Source organism: Lissotriton helveticus, chromosome 9 (genome assembly GCF_964261635.1).
Source record: "Lissotriton helveticus chromosome 9, aLisHel1.1, whole genome shotgun sequence".
Taxonomy (NCBI): domain Eukaryota; kingdom Metazoa; phylum Chordata; class Amphibia; order Caudata; family Salamandridae; genus Lissotriton; species Lissotriton helveticus.
The window spans coordinates 943342441-943364228 of NC_136070.1; the positions used below are offsets into that span (position 1 = coordinate 943342441).

The 21788-nt window shown below is 43.7% G+C and overlaps 1 protein-coding gene across 2 annotated transcripts; it reads left to right on the plus strand.

Moving 5' to 3' along the window:
* Positions 1-409: 409 nt before the first annotated feature.
* HNRNPL (heterogeneous nuclear ribonucleoprotein L) lies at positions 410-18975 on the plus strand. 2 transcript variants are annotated; one of them, XM_078661185.1, is made up of 13 exons: positions 410-566; positions 1063-1184; positions 1597-1837; positions 4385-4470; positions 5063-5159; positions 5246-5318; positions 7514-7612; positions 8256-8545; positions 8750-8871; positions 9023-9224; positions 9734-9791; positions 10244-10339; positions 18704-18975. In XM_078661185.1, exons 1-13 carry the CDS (start codon positions 465-467, stop codon positions 18760-18762), a joined length of 1647 nt encoding a protein of 548 aa, XP_078517311.1. In that variant the 5' UTR covers positions 410-464; the 3' UTR covers positions 18763-18975. The 2 variants fall into 2 exon arrangements, with proteins under 2 accessions (XP_078517311.1, XP_078517312.1); XM_078661186.1 differs by having other exon boundaries at positions 7514-7585.
* The last annotated feature ends 2813 nt before the right edge of the window (positions 18976-21788 follow it).

Here is a 21788-nt window from a genome sequence, read left to right on the forward strand (position 1 = left end):
ACTTTCGAAAAAAATCAGTGTTTTAGTTGAAGACACACGATGAGTCTCCAGTGCGTTTTTATTTTCGTTTATTAGAGGATACTAAAATGGTGGCCAGAATAGTTGCTTTGTCGGTGGGTGCAAAACCCACTTGATGCAGTTTATCCAATAGCTGTAGTCTCCGTGTCGAGGAATCCAATCAAAATGCAGTCAATGTTGAGTGAAATGAGAGTAATCCAATACTGTTTCAAAGATTCTGAGCAGCTTATTTCTGTTTCCCCGCCCCCTAACAAAAAGTGAATGTGTAGCCAATAGTATTGATGATTTCCGAAAGATGGTGAATTTAGCCAATGATGCGTTTCAAGGTGGTGAATGTTTACCGTTTTGTCCAATCGCGTAGGACAAGGGGCGGTCCCTCCTCCGGTTTTCCAGCGGCGCCATCTTGAGCAGCTTCTCACTTCGGCGCCGGGCAGCTGACGGACAACATGGCAGCTCAAGGAGGACGATATTATGGCAATGATAGTGGTCGCGCGTCTAAAAGGCAGAAGACGGATGGCAGCGATTCCGGTGGGAATCCTGCTGGTGGGGTAAGTACGTCTTGAAATACTGCACGCTTATTGTGATAATTTGTCTAGGCCTTTCCCAAAGCAACGTGGGTGGTGGCGACAGCGTGTTAGACGGGGTTTTGCTGGATTTGGTGATAAGAGTTCGCTAAACAATGAAAGGGAGCTGGTGATGTTTGTATGAGAGAGTTGTGTGTCGCGGCTCATTATCGGGGGCACTCAAGGAACATGAAATACGGAAGGAATTATTTCGTCGTAGCATTTGTTTCCTTCCTTCCTTGATGTAACCGTTAAGTGGTGAAATGTTTCGGTTTAGTACAAAAATGCTGGTGAATAGGGAGATGGGTATGTAGACACGTCGGAGCACGAACCGGAAGCACCCCGCTACCACGAGGTCTGCCAGGGTCACCACGCCAGCACGTCTTTGTGAATCTCTTTGGGGGGCAGACGTGTTACCTCCCGGAAGGTGTTTTAGAAGCTTCTGGATATGCTAAAACAATTTCGTGTTTGTTCTATTCAGGAAGGTAACTATGAAGACCCACACAAGACTGCGGCTTCCCCCGTCGTACATGTCCGCGGCCTGATGGATGGTGTGGTTGAAGCAGACTTGGTGGAAGCGTTGCAGGAGTTTGGTCCCATCAGGTATGGCATTATTAAATTTCATATAATGGTCTATCGTCGCTTTTGGAGATTTTTGGTCCTAGTTTAGGTGCGCTTTATCAGCCTCTGTCCTTGGGCGCAGATAAGAACTGTGCTCAGTTTGAACGCACCCCACCGCTCTTAGGCCATATCCGTGAGCCCATACCAACGTTTTTAAAACCGGTATATGGGAATACAATTACACAATGTATTTACCCCATTGGCAATTTAACGCGGGAGCGTCCTAAAATAAATCCCTTTATATTTACGAAAAATCTTTGACACCCCGCCCCCCTTCTATCCTGTCTGCTAGCACAGCACGTATGCCCTTATTATGAATACGTGATGCACAAGTTATGTATTACATTTTTACTTTGAGTTCAACTTAAGTGCGGTGACTTTTTTTTATTTCCAGTTATGTGGTAGTGATGCCGAAGAAAAGACAGGCCCTGGTGGAGTTCGAAGATGTCATTGCTGCATGCAATGCCGTGAACTATGCTGCAGACAACCAGATCTATATCGCAGGGCATCCAGCCTTTGTAAATTACTCAACAAGCCAGAAAATTTCCCGACCTGGAGATCCCAGTGATGATACAAGAGGTGTCAACAACGTGCTTCTTCTAACCATCCTCAACCCTATCTATTCAATTACCACGGTAGGTTCAGTGAAAACTGTAGAGGGGGGGTTGGTTTGTTAAATTGTGATTCAGTGCACTTTCAAGATGTCTTCGACTCATACATTGGATCTACCCATATGGTTGTAAAAACCACGACATCCATACAGAAGGGGGGGGTTGTGAAAGTAAATTAATAGGTAAACCTAGAAAGGCCCAAAGTGCTGCATAGACCCGACTGGGAAGCGCTGTTCAATGGTCTAAGATAAATTCGAATTGGGGTGCTAGTGCGATTTCCATTGCCTGTGAGTGCGATCACCGTCGTGACGAAAGCTGAATTGGAGGCCAAGAATTCATCAGTGGGATGTGATACCTCTTGGCTGCCTGGCGTTTCCTCTGGGCCACGCCCTTTTTGAGGATGTTTGCGCTTTTGTCCATAAGGGTTCCACGTCAAATTTGTGTCTTAATTCCAACGTCCTCTGGACCCAGGGTGTTTCGATTCCCCCTGGAAAACTTTCGTCAGGAAATTACATTTGACGTTTTACTGGGACATCCTTTTTTGTACTTTAAACCTCCTTCCAGTCAGTGGAAGAAATGGATGTAAGACCAATTTTAAATCCCGAGAACCTATACTTTGATAAAAAGATGAGCAAAATCTAAGTTCAGTCAGGGGTAATTTGGGTAGGTCCTTCAAGGGTTTCCTGTAGAATAGAACAGATGAAGATGCAGTTAGAAGAAAAACAGCCATTTGGGACTACATTTTCACCTGTATCTTCTAACTAGGGTAGATTTTATTTTTATTCAAGCAATATACTGTTATGTCAGTGTCACCCTTCTGGTTGCGGAAATGTATAGGGCAATGGTTTTACACTGTATACAGCAATTCGTTTTGGTTAAAATATAGTGATAGGAAACGAGGAATCCAGTATTTCCGAAATTGGAACAAGATATGGAGTTAAACAGTATTTGCACATCTCAGAAATTTTGGGAAGCCTTACTAACGTGAATAGGAGGACATTTTTCTATTTTTATTTTTTTTACTTTTATTTGGGAGGTAGTAATGCTTAGAAAGACAACAGGTAATGACACTTTTACTATTGTGTTCTCCTAGGTCTCCGATTAAATCGGTGCCTCACTTATGTTGGAAGGCTAAGTACCTGCAACGGTAAACTGGTCAAAACGCAACATGGACAAACAAGAATTCCACTGAAAACTGCATTGTATGTGTCAGTGCAGTATTGTAAGCTGCTCCTAGAGGCCCCTAGTGAGCAAGGCACCCGCACTACGTCTTAAAAGTTGGAGTTATTGGCATTTTTAGGTCGCCTACGGCGTGACCTGGAATCATTTCGTACTTGGAAACGCGTGCATGTACTACTGTTTGCAAGGAGTTCTTCAGCATGTGCGGCGTTTACCATCGCTCCCGCAAGGTAAACGCTGTGCAAATCTCTCCCCGTCTAAAATTTGCAGTCTCCTGCCTACCTCCTTCCATCTCTCAAGTTAGCCTCCCATAGTCCCGTTTCCATCCTAGTTTTCCCTCGGGCCCATACCTGCCTTCTGCCCAGTTTCACCTCCCGCCTCAGTTCCTGCTAGGACCAGTGCAGTCGGGGGCATCCCCCTCCCCCTGTTCCCTCCTCTGCAGCACACACAGCTTTGCCTAGCTGCAGTCAGCGCTGACTGCTGTAGAGATCAGCCTGCTCCGCTGTTAGGCTTGCAGGTCCGCCATGGAAGGAGGGGGGGGGCGGCTAATGAGTAAGAAGGATCCGTAAGCTCTCCCAGGGCTTGGGTAGGTAACAGCTCTGTGCACCAATCGCCTGGGCCCCCTTTCTGTACCCAGCTTACTGCTCATTTCATCTAACGTTTCTTTCCCCTCCACTCATACAAAGGCATCAAGGCCTGTGTCTTCGTCGTAAAAATAGCACTTCGTGTTTGTGTTTAACCGATAGCCGAAGAGTGGCGTATTTCCCGTCATTTGTCAGCTATTCTGGTCATCCCATCTGTGGCGACCTGACTTTCTACTTTTAAATGATTCATTGGTATGTGCAGGTATCGGCAAAAACCTCAGTAGGAATTCTTTATAATGCTTGTGTCCTGAGGTCCTTTTTGGATCTTACCAGTGTTTATGCAGCACAATAATCCTTGGTACAACTGCTGCATGGCAAAGGTCCCAAAGGCGCGACCTATTGGCTATGCCAATGCTTGTTTTTACCTAGCCATGTTGCAGAGTGCAGTACTAAGTGGCTAAAAGGGAGACCTCTTGTGGTCACGTATGGTACTGCACCCTACCCATAATGCATTGCATGCAAGACAGTACTATGAGTACATTCAAATAGCTATGTCCATATATACACAATTAGTAGCTTTGAAATGTAATTTCTGATTAGATTGTACTGTGTGGAGCTGAAAAGGGAAATTTAGACTAGACGTTCTAGTGAGAGAAGTAAACACTGCCAGCCTAGCTTATGACCAAGTGTGCCCTGTCTGAAGCCTTTTAAGAAAATGGTGCCTTTAGGCTGTAATAAGGAGGGGACAGGGTGTTCAGTTTCACGCTGCTTTTAATTACATTGCTTATATATATCTCATTTTTCGTAGGATGTTCTGTACACCATTTGTAACCCCTGTGGTCCTGTTCAGAGGATTGTCATCTTTAGGAAGAACGGTGTTCAGTCGATGGTGGAATATCCTTTGGTCGTTTTTTTCTTTTCTTTCCTAAGATGTATGCAGTTAAGAAACATACATTTTTACTATGCTTAAATGGTTTTCTTTCAGGGTTTTAAACAAATTAAATTGTAGAACTGTCCTCGCCCTCGCACAGGTTTGAATCCCGGTGGTTTCTCATCCTTTTCATCTTACAGAGGACGAGCATTGAGATTAGCCAAGCTTATTGTATTCGTCAATGTGGGGGTTTATAAATGCGTTCTCTTGTAGCGGCTTCGTGCAGGTAAGTCTAAAGGATGGTCTAGACCTCATGTGGCATAGGTCAGGTTATCTGAGATGAATGGTAGCAGTTTGAGACTGTTTACAGCATGTTAAAATGCTGTTCTTGTCAGGTTAGACTTTTAAATGAAAGTATGCATACACATACTGATATAAATACATTGCCAAGTTGGAGGACAGTTCGAGTAGTAAAGTGCGGTCCTCTTATTCCCTACTCTCCGCCCGCACATTTGGTATCAGTTAAAACTGGTGGTAACATTAGATTTGCTTATTGTGGAATGTATGACTTGACTTTACTGCATGAACTCAATATTGTCCTTGACCCTATTGAACGTTCGACTCTGTTCAAAGTGCGCAAAGAGCGAAGGCATCTCTAAATGGGGCAGATATATACTCCGGCTGCTGCACTCTAAAGATCGAGTATGCCAAGGTACGGTATTCACTTGTATGCATGCACAATGATTTAAGTTTCAGTTTTTCCACAATTTGCAACTGATTGATACATTTGTATTTTAGCCAACGCGGCTGAATGTGTTCAGGAACGACCAAGACACCTGGGATTACACGAATCCCAACCTGAATGGCCAAGGTAACTTTCCTTTAGTTCGTGCTCTTACATACACTTTTAAAGACATTTTGCTATGCAAGACTCACTTCATATGGGTTTTCACACATTGAAATGCCATTGTGGTTCCTTCTAAATTCAGTTTTGGTTCCTGAATTTGTCTTGAAATTAAACCTTGGTCTAAAGTAACTATTGTTTTAGCATCTTAAGTGAATGAGGTGCTAGCGTGATTACATACTTGATCGAAAGTTTTTTTTTTAATTATTTATATATATTTATATATACACACACACTTGCGTCAGTTCTGGGCCCGTGTACATGCCATTAATTGTAGCAGTGGTTTTTTTTTTGCCCTTAATTTTGACTACTCCGTTACTTGGAACAGTACATATCTATTTTCTGATATTCTTGCTTCCAGTCCCTTTACATGACGTATCTCCAGTTCATAGCATTAACTGCGAGGTCAAAGTACTTAGTCTGCTTGGCCTTTTTTGTGTTTATAAATCCGTCACTGCTGACCAATACAACCTCGCGTGGTGAATGATCTAGTTTAAATGGCTAGAAAACTGAATTTAGGTTGACGAGCAATGGCATTTCACATCTATACTTAACACATGACATTTCTCTTCCAAGGTACATGTTAGTGATGCGCAGAGGCACACAAGTTGAAAGTCTGCATTCTTGGGTGCATTGGAGGGACATTGTAGTCTTCTTTTATGTCCCTTTCCAGGCTCTTAAGCAGTAGTTCAGAACTTTGCTTTGAGGCCCAAAAATGGATATTGCTTGCCTCTGTACATCCCTAAACACTCAGTGTAGAAAATCACTAGTTACTTCCGGAGGAACATTCATCATGTACAAGACCGACAAACTTGTTCATACATCAAGAACACAACACGGTGATCCAGGAACCCGCTGTACAAGAGGCCGACAACATGCCACAGCAGACATGTTACAACCACTGAGATGACGAACATGCCACAACAATCATGTTACAAGCACTGAGAGATGCTACAGCTATCATGTAACAAGCAGAGAAAGATGCCACAGCAGTTGCGTAACAAGCACTGAGATGCAACAGCAGTCATGTAGAAGCACTGAGATGCAACAGCAGTCATGTAGAAGCACTGAGATGCAACAGCAGTCATGTAACAAGCACTGATGCCACAAGTCATGTAACAAGCACTGATGCCACAAGTCATGTTCCAATCCTAAAGTCGAGCAGACTAGGAAACACAGAACCAAGAACAAACAAGTGCCGCGAAGAAACTAAATTACTAGAGTGGATTAGACCCTGTTGCTTTTCGACTTTGGGATGCTTTTCTGCCTCTACACTTGTCGCTCGGTTTTAGAGGGCTTTATCAGCTGCTAATCTTTACCGTCGAAAGATATTCTCAAGGCACACAGATTCGTCGTGTAGCTGGGGGCATTGGCGCGTGCATACATGTGATAACAGGCACACTCCTCATAGCAGGAGACATGCACATGAGCTACACAGAGCCAGAAGCATCACACCAGAGCAGGAGGCGAACACGGAGTGACACTCATTAGCACACTTCATGTCCTCTTCTGATACCCTGAAGACACAAAGATGTGAGCCTTTTCAGCACTATACTCGTGATTTTGAAAAATTGTTGTTCTCCTCCCTGGAATTTACTTATGACTGAAACCATGTAATGCAGGGTCGCAGTGTATGTTTGATGGGACGCCATCTTTCAGATCCCTGCTTGCTCTCTGAAGCTCGAATGGTAAGAGACATGCAGTTTGTAATAGTACTCTGTACTCCAGCTGTAAGTAACCTTTTTAATTTTTGTATGAAATTGTTAAATGTATACAATGCTTTAGATACAAATGTAAATCCATGTACTTTTCTCAGATATTGTACAAAAATTAGCCATTTTGTAGTATGCTTTAATTTTCCCTGGGTGCTTCTAGATTACTTGTTGGGGACCTTGATCATGGAGCTGAGCTTTTAAATTTAATTAGAAGTGCGCATGTTTTAGGACCAGCAATAAGCATGTTTTGGTAGCATGCCTTTTCTATTTATATATGTATATTTAGTTTTTAATCGTGGTCCGTAGTATGTGCAAAGTGGTGGTGGGTTTGGAGGGTTGTTACCATCTATTTTTAAGTCGAACAAGTTGGTCCGGCTAATTAATGGTAACTGGGTTTTTGGAATCTTTCCTTGGTTGCTCTCTAATGAAAATGTTGTGCTTCCATAGGAGACACTGGCAATAACCCAAACAAGCGCCAAAGGCAGCCACCCTTGCTTGGTGATCATCCAGCAGACTATGGTAAGGCTGGACCTGGACCAGCTATGGGTGAGTTTTCGGTTAAACAGCTTTTTTACTCCGAGTTCTGGTACACTTAGGTCCTGAGTGAATAATTAATGTCTGCTAAATGGGAGGGCTAAACAATGCACCATATAACAGATTCTGGTACTGATCAAATAGCCTGTTCGTTAAGGTAGCTTTTTACCAATTTAGTAAATGTTCCCCCTCTGATCGTTTTTAATCATCTAATCCGACATCAGTCCTGATTCTTTGTTTAATTTACCTTAATGTCTGTGGGTCTAACAGTTCTTACCATAGCAATGAAAAATGTTATCAGAAGTTAATGGACCTCTCGGTCCCCCTCTAGCAAGCTAAGTTGGTCCGATATACTTTCTGCTTTTTAAGTGTGAATCAAATGATTAGCTGAATGTAGTTGCTTTTGCTGACAGTGGGAGCCAGAAAATAAGTTAAAATCCGTAACAATATGAAATCAAGTGAGCTCTTGGAAATTACCACAGTTTAGGCCAGGTGTGCTGCTTCCTTACTCATTTTGCTAAATGCATGTTGATTGTGACCACTACGATTGACTTGGCGCCTAAGCACATGCCCTGCCACCTGAAATGGTGCCCTTTTCTCCAAACTGAGTGCTCCGTATGTGTTGGTACTTATGGGTAAACCATTTGCTTTCTAGGCGGGCCTCATGGTTCCTATCACGGGCATTATGACGATGGATACGGTCCCCCGGCTCCTCACTATGAAGGAAGACGAATGGGTCCCCCTCCTGCATCTGGCCCACCTTCTCGTCGTGGACCACGGAGCTTTCAACCTCAGTACGGAGGGCATCCGCCCCCACTCCCCCCTCCGCAAGAGTTTGGCCCACATGCTGACAGTTCCGTTCTGATGGTTTATGGTTTGGAGCCTGCCAAGATGAACTGTGATCGAGTCTTCAATGTGTTCTGTCTTTATGGAAATGTGGAGAAGGTAAATGTTTGTTTCATTGGTCTCCCTCAACACCAGTGTTGTGCTTCGGGGTTTGTGCGCTACTGTTTTATGTATTAAACCGTGCCAGCTAGTAGATGGCTCTAGCGGTCGGCTGCTAGTATTCATGACTGGTCTGATCTATATGAAGGTGCATAGATTGAGCGGGGGCATGGTTGCACTCAACTGCCTACATAATTTTTCTAGGTTAAATTCATGAAGAGTAAACCTGGAGCTGCCATGGTAGAGATGTCCGACGGTTATGCTGTAGATCGTGCCCTCACCCACCTAAACAACAACTTTATGTTTGGACAGAAACTCAACGTTTGGTATGTTCACAAACCGTGCCACTTGTCCATGGGCCCTTGTTATGCTTAATCGATCTATTCTAACCTATGTTGCAATGCTCTAAAACATTTGTGTATTTTCGAATGTACTTGTTTGTAAAGTGTCATTCATGCCTCATGCATTTGTCTGCAGTGTTTCCAAGCAGCATAATATCATGCCGGGCCAGTCGTATGTACTTGAAGATGGTTCGTGCAGCTTTAAGGATTTCAGCGGCTCTCGAAATAACAGGTTTTCCACACCGGAACAAGCAGCAAAGAATAGGATACAGCACCCCAGCAGCATCCTTCATTTCTTCAATGCACCTCAGGAAGTGACATCGGACAACTTCTACGAGGTCAGAACCCCGCAGCTTCCTGCTATTTTTCTCTAGTAGTTTATTTGGGACGTAGCCCATAACATGTTAATTATTACAGCAAGAGTAGAAAAGATGCGCAATTATTAAAATTAGGCGACATCATTGCCTGTTTTAAGTCCCGATATGGCAAGTTGCAAACATAAGTTGATGTAAGGGACTTTCATATGTCCGAAGCTAGTTAAATTCAAGCAGATTTTCTGTTGAGGCTATAGAAAATCAAGCTTGGTTTGGTACTACTTTTAGTGGTTCTAACTACGTGGCTAAGTTAGGTTCATTGTTGCTATATTTGATATCCTGACCCATTCTCTGAAACTAAACTGCCATCTGTGCAATTGGATTGAAATGGCTTTTAGCTGAGGGGTTTGTGATTAACAAAGACTTATCAACTTGATTAAGTGGAGCAATGGAGGCTATTTACCGCCCCCTTGCACTTGCTTTGTAAGTTTAAATGTCATTTTCATCTTTCTCCACTTTCTGTGCCCCTGCAGATTTGCGAAGAGTTGGGTGTAAAGAAGCCAAGTTCAGTCAAGGTGTTTAGTGGAAAAAGTAAGTCCTTTTCGATAGTTGAACTGTTGGGTGCTTGGTGTGTTCACAGCAACAAACATGGTGATGGAATGTTTAATGAATATCGTCCCCTGGCTATCTCTGGGGCCATCCCGCTCTTAACCACGATCAGGCATTTGCAGTTCGGTTTTAATGGTCCGATTGCACCGTACTGGAGTCATAACTTCACGACTTAGCGTTTCAGGCTTTTTTTTTTTTTTATTGGAGTAGGATTGTTTTATTTGTATACGGCTGGCTGGCTGATGTCTGAGTTGGCATTGAGTCAAATAACAGACTAAAGTACAGCACCAATTAATGACAAATGGCTGCTGAATTGAAGCGATCTAAAATCACTTCTCTTGCCAGTAGTTTCTTTCTGTGTACAGCGTTTATTCATTGAGTCCATAAGATGTGTATAATGGCTTTTAGTAATTTGATTGTCACTGTTCCAACAGGTGCACGGAGTTCTTCAGGCTTGCTGGAATGGGATGAAAAGAATGACGCTTTGGAAACGCTGAGCGTATTAAACCACTTTCAGATGAAAAACCCAAGTAAGTCTCAGGGTGTATTCGATGTCCCATCATATTTTCGATCATAAAGATTTTATAAATTATATCGACATGCACTTTTTTTAAGTGTAGTTATCAGTTTCTTGCAAGAACAAGTAAACACATGGCAAGAGGGTACAGCTTTACTTAGTAGGGCAATTTCCTAATAAAACCATAATCGCATAAAGGTACCAAGAATAGACAAGTCATTTCCTTACATGTAATTAAATTGAAACTCGGTGAAAGAGAAAATACTAAAAGGACACGTGACCATTAAGACCCAAGGTTGTCGCACAATACACTTTGGAAATTTAGCTATATCAAATCCCTCAATTAACCATGTATCTGTGCTGAGTAATCTAAGCACTTCCAGATAATGTCTACGATCAATGAGTCTGTATGTATAGTGATATAATGCGCTTGGTCCTCAGATTTTATAATTGGGCAAAAAAAATAGTAAATGGACCAGGGATTCAGGACCTCCTTTACATGCTGAACACGTCATCAAGGGAAGCTTGGTTTTACCATCTACTACAGATCACCTTGTTTGTGACTGACTTGTATCTACATTAAACGGTTTCCATGTCAAAGGCGAGACAATCGTTGATTGCTTTTAAAGCAATGAACTGCTGGGTAAGCGATCCCTTGTCATTAGAAACACTCCACCGTAGTGAATTCCCAGTAAACTTCTTTGGCTCTCTTGTGATCTGTGACGTCTCTGGGTCAGTCCAATAGGATTCAAACCTCCATTTCCTTAAGAGTACCCTGAGGGAAAAACTAAAATATTTTTTCCAGTCCTTGGAGATACCCTGAGGTCCAAAAGTCCCACTCTGCATTGGGCCACTGCTTTTAGTAGACCAGTCGATGCCAAAATATTAGTAGCAAACATCCCATTTTGTGGGCAATCTTTCTTTGGGCAAAGTCGAGGAAAATTGGAATCCAAAGTTTGCTGGAAGATTGTGATGGGGTCTTCCGTCTCCGAAAGACAATCCATATTCCCACAATTTTGCTCCATATATAACTGAGCCTAAGGTATTAATTTTTAATACTGTACTTTACCCGATTCAGTTCTTTTTATTAATCTTGCTTATGTGGGAAGTTTGTTGATGAGTGAGATGTGCTTTCTCAAGGTTGGGGGACCCAGCCCAATTTCGGAAAGTATATCCTCAAAAGTGGAAACCAATCCAATGGGGTGATTTCGTGGACATAATCTCTTTAGGGTACCATTGGAGAAGACGACAGACTTTGAGTCATTTAACTCCAATCCAAACTGATCTCGGAAGCGATAACATTCATTCTATAGCTGCTGGAGACTTTAATAACATTAGCGTATCATCCGCAACGGTCAGGAGCCTTTCTCCTATCTGACCCTAGGAGTAGCACACCCATCATGGTACCCTACTACTCCATATATAAATAGCGAAAACTGGGTGGGTGCTAAAACACGCCTCTGTCTTCACTCCACACCTTATCACGAAGGGCCTCATTAGCTACATGTAATCTCATCAAAATATCCAATTCATTTAGTGGTTCCCCATCTCAGCCAGCACCTTCCAAAGTTTGCCCAGGGGCTCCGAATCAGTCCCTTAATCCAGTTCGTAGGATATCTGATCATTTTCTCCAAGCATAACACTAAACTGTTAAGTGGTGGAAAGTGGGTTCTTGGTAGTGGTAGGTCTGCCACTGGCAATAAGGCCACTAACACGTTTGGACCCAGCATAGGTCTTAAATTATGCCTATGCTCAACCCTTGGTAACGTGGCTGCAAGCAAACAGGTTTAATTTCTTTAGGCTTTAATTTAAACGCTTCTGAACACACCACCGTCCGGAGTTTATCGCCCCCCCCCCCCCCCCCCCCCGCGGCAGATCCCGCTCCCTCCCCACTCACAACACCCCCACCCTCCCAACTAGACCCACAGAACATACCGCCTCCCTTACCTTAGCATACCCCCCTCTCTCCCCTCCCATTCTCAGCCCCCACTACCTGCCTGCCACCCCCATTGTCTTCAGCCTTCACTCACTCTTCAACTCACCGGCACCGTCTCCCACCGACATCTCTACCTATGCCTCCCTCCCCCTACCTCACCAACACCCCTCGCCCACAAATTCGCCCACACATCGAATGCCACCCCACTCATTATCACCATAGAACACTCCAATAATGCTAGCATATCTCCCCCCCGGTACCCTGCTCGCTTTCCAGCTCACTACTCAACCACTTGCCAACTGCTCTCACCACCAACCCCATCTCCAATCCACCTCTGGACTTGACTTTATCCACCCTCCAACAAGTCAAAAAAGATCTCCACGCAATCAAAGAACTTCTCTTCTCACAGCCCAGTCAACCTCCCACCATTCCACTACCCTACAAACGACGCACCCTCCCCACATACATTCGCCTTCAACGACCCCCGTGCTGGCCGACTATCCCCGCTCGCAATAACTCCCACCGCCCCCGTCGTGTCCTCAACTCACTGTCGGACCGCGACTTATGCTCCCTCCTTCACTCTTATGGCCCAGGTCCGGTAAAACACATATCCATCACACACATCCCCATACCCACAATTCTCACAAATCCCCTGAGGCTCCCAACCCTTAGCAACAGAGGTTCCGTCCCGAACAACCTCAGAAAAGTCCCCCTCTCTCTAGAAGGCTCGACCACCCTTCTCACTCCCAAACTCAAATGCATCCTACTCAATTGCAGATCGGCCCAGAGAGACTCCTCCGACATCGCTGATCTCGTCTCCGCAATGGATCTGGACCTAGGCATTCTGACAAACGTGGCTTACTGAAGCCTCTACACCGATAATGGACATACTAGTCGTGTCCCCCCCCCCAATTATCACATCATTATACTGGACAGGCCTGGCAAGACGGGCGGGGGAATTGCATGCATTTTTAGGAGCAACCTCTCCGTTACTAAAGCCACCTCCCCCTCCCTTACCTCCTGTGAACCCTCTGCCTCGATCACCAGCGAGGGCAAACAAGTTTGTGCTTTACATCTAATCTATCACCCGCCTGGTGACCACCTCATATTCACTCAACAACTCATGGACACGATCACATCCAATGCCGGTCGGCAGACCACCCAAGTCTACCTGGGTGACTTTAATCTCCACTGGAACGATCAGAAAGACACAGTGGTGAATAGTCTCAACTTTCCTTAATGCACTTGACCTCACCCAAATATGCAATAGACCAACACACGACAAAGGCTCGATACTCAATCTCATCATCGCCAAAGAGGACTCTACCCAACTGGAGGCGATCCAACCCTGCGACTGGTCAGACCACCACATTATCACCTTTATCAACGGAAAAGTTAAACCTAACCCGGCTCAACCTACCAAATCCAAAACCTGGGAAAGGGACATGAAGAATCTTAACCCCAATACCCTGCCTCCCCACATCGGCAGTCTCCTCCTTTCCCCTTCAGGTGCCTCGGATGTTCAATCACTAACCGATCACTACCATGACTCTATGAATTCAATAGTCAACGAAGTCGCCCCATTGCAACTGAAGAGTCTCCACCAAGATCTCTAACCCTTGGTATGACGGCAGACTCAATGATGACAGGCGTGCTATGCGAATGGCAGAGCGCACCTGGAGATCTGACCCCTCATCACTGCATCTCAAAACGCTTAAGAACAAGAGAAATGCCTACTTTAGGAAAATAAAGCGCCCAAAGTCTGACTTCTTTAGCCGCCAGCTGGACCAAGCAAAAAACAGGCCAAAAAAGCTGTTCGAACTAATAAACTCAAACAAAGACACAACCGTTACAATCAAACAGCACAACAAGCGACACCCCACACTGTGAAGCCTTCTCTGCTTTCTTTAAGCTAAAGACCGACAACATAAGAAATGACCATCATGGATGTAAGCCGATTCCCCAGCCACACCAGAATGTCTAACACAACCTAAAAATAAGGCAGCATGGCTGTACTTCGACACCTACTCTGAAGAAGCAATACACAAACTGCTCTGCACCTTGAAGCCCTCTAATCACCTCATAGACCCCCTACCTGCTAATGCTGTAAAAGACTTCATCCCCCTGCTCCTCCCACTTTGGACCAAAATCATCAACAGCTCCCTTCAACAAGGTCTCATCTCAGACTCCCTCAAGGTGGGGCAAGTCACGCCTATACTCAAACATACAGCTGACCCGTCTGACCTGAACAATAAACACCCTATCACCAATATCCCCACCCTGGCCAAACTGCTGGAAAAATGTGTCCAACTCCAACTAACAAAACACATTGACCAATTTGACCTCAACCCTCATCAATCCAGCTTCCGAGCGAAACATAGCACGGAAACCGCTATGACGCACATAATTGATGACGCCCTCCAAATCCTTGATCGCAATGAGTCCTGCCTCCTCATCCTTCTTGACCTCTCTTCAGCATTTGACACGGTCAAACATGAGAACTTGCTGGAGCTGCTAAGCACTAGAATGGGTCTATCGGGAACTGTTCTCAAATGGTTTTCTTCCTTCATAACCGGTCTCAGAAGTTCAAGATCGACAATGTGCTATCTACACCTGTGCCAGCAGATCTAGGTGTTCCACAAGGATCTTCCCTCTCCCCCACACTGTTCAACCTCGTCATGGAACCGCTTGCCACCTTGCTCCAAGCATCCAATGTTCAATTCCATATGTACGCCGATGACACAACTTTACCTAAAGCTACGATCCCCGAAAGATATCAAACTTCTGAATTCCACACTTAGTAACACTCAATCTTGGTTGGCCGATAATCACCTCAAACTAAATGCTCTGAAAACTGAGTTCCTACTCATCTCACCTCCGGCGAAAATTTCCACCACCCAAACCTGGCTCAATAACCTAACAGCACTCAATGTCCAACCTACCATCGTGGATTCTGCGAAATCCCTAGGCATCACACTCTACGCCAAGCTCAACATGCAACAGCACGTTAGCAAAGCCACAAAAGGAGCTAATTTCCAAATCAACAAACTGAGGAAACTTAAACCCTTCCTCCCTGCCAAAGACTTCCAAACTGCTGTACAAGCTTTAGTCATCCCTCGCATAGACTACGGAATTGTGGCCCTCAGCGGACTCCCGCTATCCACAACAGCCCCCCTAAGAGCCTCCCTGAACGCTGCCGCGAGACTCATTACTGGCTCAAGAAAACATTTGCATATATACCCAGACTTAAAGTCTCTAAAATGGCTGCCTTTTGAAGCCAGAATACAGCTAAAAATTGCCGTTATGACACACTCGGCCGTGCCCCACAAGGCACCCAACTACCTCGCTCAAAAGTTGTCTATATCAGGAGGTTCGAGATCCAATAGAAGTACAAAAAATCTACTCCTGAAACCTCGTAGATTCCGGAAGGAAAAAACTTACAAGCGCTCCTTCTCAGGAATGGCACCCAGGATCTGGAATGCACTCCCTCCTGAAACCAGGCTTATCTCCTCCACTGCATTCTTCAAGAAAGAGGTGAAAACCATCCTTCTGGCCAAGATCTCCTGAACTTGATAGGTGCTGGATCAGAGACTCTGCATTGCTTTGTATTATTGATCACCTGATTGTCTCTTGGCACTATATTCTTACTTGATTGTGACACTACTATGCTACTCTCCTACTACCGACCAATATATGATACACTTCAGTTTGTTGAATCACCCTCCCGATGCCCCCACCCCGTGTTCTCTCTATCCTAAGAAATTGGTATAAGCCATCCACACATCTAAAGTTTACCTGAACTCTACTGTAGCGGGATTAATGACTTGTGCTGTCTTATATTATTTGTTACCTGATTGTATATCGATATGTTTTCTGTACATTACTGTTATCCTATTATGTTAGTGACTATTATACTGCTCCCATTATTTCTGTTAAGTCCTGCTGCCCCTACCCCTGTCTGTGAAGCGCTCTGATATCTGTAAAGATCTTGTTCGCGCTATATAAAACTTTGAATAAATAAATTTCAAAGGTATGTAAAGCATTTAAAACCACAATTTCAGTAAATTAAGACACAAACCAAAATAAAAATCTAACCAATTTATAAAAATAGGTAATATTTTTCTTTCAAATGACACGAACGAAGAAAAATCCACCGTAGGGAACCAGAGAGGAACTTGTAAAGATTAGTCACTTTCTAGTGCTTAGAAACCAACAGTGCCCCTTTTAGTCATTTTGTTTTCTGGCGGGGACACTTAAACATTGTTCTGGAGAATCTCACCAAATGTGTTGTGCCTTCTCCAGCAGACTGGGTCTGGTTAAAACTCCTTCCTCAAGTTCTGCTTGCTGGTCCCAAAGTATCCAACACACAATCCAAGGTTCTGGAATCTCCAAGAGGGTCCTTGAAAGTGTAAAACTTCAATCCCACAATCCACTTGAACACAACCCTTGCAAATCCACTGGTACTCCAGGCTGGGAATTCTTTGTGGGGATGTCCAGGTGACCTCTGTTAACCTGTAGCTTGCATGGAGTCCACTCTTTAGTCCTTTTGCAGCAAGGTAATCCATAGGGCTGCAGTTTCACTTGGTGCAGTCTTCAGAGGTCAGGCCGTAGAAATCTTTGCACAGCAAAACTTCTCAGCAGGGCACTTCATGCTTCAGTAAGTTTCAAGCAGCAGATGTGGAGGGCTCTGCCCCTCTCAAATACTTATTAAAAAGTCTCTAAGTCAAGCAACAGGTCATTCCTGACCAATGAGCAGGGTAACTCCTCTTAGGTATGACCACATCCTGTAGAGTGGCATTATTTAGTCCCAGAGTGCATCAATTTTCCAAATCCATAATGGCTGATTTTCCAGCAAGCAGGTAAGAGCTGGCTAAACACACCCCCTGGGATGGCGTAGCTCCATGGACTTTCCCCCCCTACCATCCGCACATACTCTTGACCCAGGGGCTAGGCTTAAGGAAGGTACGAGTGAAACTGAAACCCAGGCCTCTGCCTTTTGAAGATCATGGTTTACGACCCCACCCCCTGCCCTGGCATTCCTATAGACCAGCCCACTGCCCTCCCAGGAGAGTTGTTAACCCCAGGGGTTCTTTATCACATCTTCAAAGCTGCCTGGCTAATCCACTTAACTCTGACCATCAGGGCAGACCACTGGAAGGCTGAATTTAGACTTGCAAACAAAGTGTTAACTTGTATGTACACTTAAGGAGAAATTCAACAAGATCATTGTTGGATTTTTTTCCCTACCATTCTAGTAAGAGTTTGAAAGGTAGCTCTATCTCCTATCAGGAGTTATTTTTCAATAAATCCCTGCCATGTTAACCTATGGGATTTGCAATGGGGAAAATGACTTGGGCCAGTTTTCTAGCATCAGGGCTTTTAAAAACATATTTTATAAGTATTTCTCTAATTTCAACAGGACCCCCCACCACCTCTACAACTAGGAGAGTTTAGGGGTTCTGAATCTGCAGAAATATTGCAGATCCTCCTTACACAGTGCTCCTAGCATAAACGTTTAATTTGAGCAGCACTTGAACACAATGTGGGGCGAAATGTGAGATTTCACTTTACCCAGGCATATAAACTCTTTTTATAAGGGTGAACCGTATAGATAAGTGACCTCCACCTCTGGGGTTCCTAATATGCCAAACATTGTGGGTTTGCAATTTTTAAGTGCTACCACCAAAGTCTAGTTTGGGCACAATTTACCGTTTAAAACAGTCCTGGCACCCAGTGCTGCTTTTAAACTGACCTCCGACTTCAGCAAAAAGCTGGTGGCCTCTAAACTGCTATGTCTCAAGGTACTCGGGACTTCTAGGTAATTTCAATCCCCTGCCCTATTATATTCTAGGGGCCTATGGGGTAGGGCATGCCAATTACAGGGGTACCCCACCTACACCATAGTGTACCCTAGTGTATGTTGGGTGTTTTAACTGTACTCTAATGTGTTCCTTTCAGCACTGGCCCTGGTTATACAGAGCCTGGGGGGGGGTGCCCAGGGCACATGACTTTGCGGGGGGTGCCCAGGGCACATGATGACTTTGCAACAATAAGTGATCAAACTTTGCTCCCATTCTATCAAACTGTCTGCTGCAAAGGGCTTCACGGCCTAGTCGGGGTAGGAAATGCTATGGCTTTAATTTTTTTTACACTTAGGGTGAATTCTTTTGAGCACTGTCCATTCCTAGTTAGTAATCCATCCTCAAATATTGGTGCATGGTATTGAATGGTTTAGCTTCTAATGGCTAATGTGGAGGGATGTTGGCGTTATTTTCACATTACAGCCCGCATTCTGGATAAATTCTGTATTCTAGGGCAATCCTATGACTTAATTGTCTGCGGGCACATGTTCAAAACTTTAATCGTACAAATGCTTAATTGATTTAACATATTAAATCGTGGTCTCCAGAGTGTTAACATTGGTGTTTTTCTTTCTTGCAGGTGGGCCATACCCATACACCCTGAAACTCTGCTTTTCCACGGCTCAGCATGCATCTTAACAGCCTAGGCACAGCCACCCTGACATTGACCCTTTTGTGATTGTTATGTTTCCTCTTTTATAATATAAAGATTTAGTAGCCAGGTGTTAATCGTGCTGTTGGATGTTGAAGTAAAACTGTTTAAAAGCCTCATTTTTTTTAACTCTGTAAATTAGTTTTATTTGTGCTGCCAGTGTTAGCATCACATTACAATAAAACAAACTTGGTCTTAAATTTGGTGCAGTCTCAAATTCCCTTTTTAACCAATAAGCCCTGCAAGGTTCTAAATCTGTCTCAACCAGGCTGGCTTGGACACTGAATGTATGCCTTTTAGGAAACTCCTAAGTTTAAAAGGCTGGTGTTAAACGATCTGATGTGACTTAGTTCCATCGCCATTTGTATGCCTTGATCGCCAATTCAGGAGAGGGTAGATGTGGGGAAAAATAATGGGATTGTTGCTATAAGTTTGAGGTAATGAGCATTAGGAAGTGCCCGAAGCCATTCATGAAGCAAGTTGGGTGTTTTTCCTTTAGAGTAATTAAAGGTAAGGTTCCCTCATGCTTGCTTTCAGCATAAACTGCAGGAGTAAGATTTGGCCTTCTTTTAGGCAATAAGAATATCTCCCAAATCTGATCTTTCTGTGCCTCAAGATTAGTGCTAATCTGTGGTTGAGAATTTGGAACGTTGGGGTGGAGAGTCTCTAGTACACACCTACTTTAGAGATCATGTGAAATCTACCTGACACCATAGTGCATTTTCATGCTGAACCTAGAGTGTGCGGTTAGATTCACGACTGCTTAACATTAAATCGGGCAGATTATTAGTGTGTAGGACAAAAAAATCATGGTTCTGTAAATGTAAACGGCTTTAAAAGTGGAAACTAAAAATGAAGTTGGTGTCCTTGGCTTGATTTGTGCTTTGGAGCAGCCTCGAACAGTGAACTATACTAAGGTTAATTGGTGACCTTAAAGCACTGATGAATATATTAGGCTCAAAGTAGTCTGCTAGAGACGATCGCCACTTTCTCTTAAAAATCTGTATTTTGAAAATATTGGTGACCAAGATACTTTAGCAAGGTGCAAACGGCTCTCTACTGTTGTGGCAAGGAGAGCTGCTATCTCCACATAGGTAAACGGCCTGTCTCAATTTGATGCTCCACAGGCTGCCACTTACATAGAAACATGAAAAATGCTCATTACAAAAGGACAAGTATGTTACTTGGCAGTTATATATTTGTTTACAACCAATATCTTGTCACTTGTGTCTAACCTATTTTCTACAGTCTTTACTGAAATTCCAATACTTTGTGTGATATATCTTCCGGTTTCCAAGATTTCTTATCGGATTCTGTGTACTTTTGGCTAATTCAATTTTCTGCACCTAGTCTTCAAATGTTTTCTATTTACTGGGCGAACAGAATACGTGCTTGTGCCAAGACCATAAATTCCTTCAAGCATAAAAAACAGGTTTCCCTTTAAACTAAAGACCTGCTGGTCATGCGTTCTATTTTCAAGTGAAATGTTCACTTATAGCATCAGCATGAGATTTTGGCGTTCAATACACAATTATCTTTTTCTTCTGGTGTCTGCTCTAGCATAACTTACTTTCAACACTCCCCCCCCCCCCCCCCCCGAGATATTTTCATGTTTGATCTAAAACCTGGGTCTCCACTTGGCACTAAGGTGACGTGTTTCCCTGAGCATCTACTATTCGTGTCCTAACTGGGCACACCCCTCCCACCTTTGAACTAAACCTCCTAAAACATAATAAAATGAATACCAAAATGTATCCGTAGCAGAGACACGAGCTGGAATAAGGCTCCCAAAATTGAGGCTATTAATAATAAAAACCACCCACTAAGTCAGTTATTGACAGCACCTCCATATATTCTCTAATGTAGATTATGCAATGTCTGTATAGCCTTTGACACTTCTATTCTCCATTTGCTGGGGCAGAAGTAAAGCAAGCAGTCACAAACTTTGCCCATACCCCTCCTTTCATGAGTCTTATGGTCAAGTACATAACTACTACATTATTTTCATGGCGCACATTTTTTTGTGGCATTAAATTAATCTTTCGTAGTATTTGGAATTCATGAGTACCCATCAAGCCTTTTTCTGAACGAACAGCAGAATACTTCCAAAGAACTTCATCATTAAACAACCGGTACTCCTAAGGGAACATCATTCCTAGTGGTAATATTCAGCAGTTATTCTTTGATGTAGCAGTTTGAACGGTTCATTAAGTGTTGACGGATTAACTCCAGGAATGGCCAAAATGGTGTGTGCTAAGTGACCAATGTGCAGAGGCCTCCTCAGCGGCAACTGAGTGTAACTGTAGTTCACACTGCCTATAAGAGGCTGGTGCTGCCCCCCTGCATGTCCTTTTCGTTTGTAGCACTGCAGTTGATATTCCGGTCTAAGTCCTGGCCTATGAACACAATCTTGCGGTTATGGATTTACTAAGTAAGTCCGTGCATGTTACTCCTAAAAACCCTAAATCAGACTGTCCATTCTGCACTGTTAGGGTGACCGGTTTATTGGTGTTTATCATTCATGTCCTACCTATCTGTAAGGATATACAAAAGTCATCCTTAACCCCTTCTACGCGCTCGTCATGGGCGTAACCTGTGCTACGCGGATGACGAGCTGACCTTGTCACGTAACGCGGGATTTTTAAAATCGCAGCGGGAAAACCGCTAGCGCGCATGCGGTTAAGAATCCTTTTGTGGTAGTTAATTGTACTACCCTAGCGTGTTTGCTGCGGTGTTTTTTTTTTTAAACTGTTGATGTGCTATACTACATACGTAATTGTCTGGTATGGATAATATGGGACACAGCATGAGTATAGTTTGCTTTGCTGGCTTGTAATGTTGGAGCTAAAATCTATTTCGCTTATAGCAATGTGTGAGACAAAAAAGGAAAAAACGTGGTCTGCTGGCTCAAAAAATTATCCCTACGCAACGGTGGAGGGGTTATTTTTATGATCACAACCTCGACGCCTCCCCCTCATTTCATTTACATAGCTGTTGATTTTTTGACATGATG

Coding starts and splice junctions, on each gene's coding strand:
- HNRNPL (XM_078661185.1), top strand. CDS start 465: ATGGCAGCTCAAGGAGGACGATATTATGGCAATGATAGTGGTCGCGCG. Junction 1,185..1,596: donor CAGGAGTTTGGTCCCATCAG/GTATGGCATTAT, acceptor TTTTATTTCCAG/TTATGTGGTAGTGATGCCGA. Junction 5,319..7,513: donor TCCCAACCTGAATGGCCAAG/GTAACTTTCCTT, acceptor GTGCTTCCATAG/GAGACACTGGCAATAACCCA.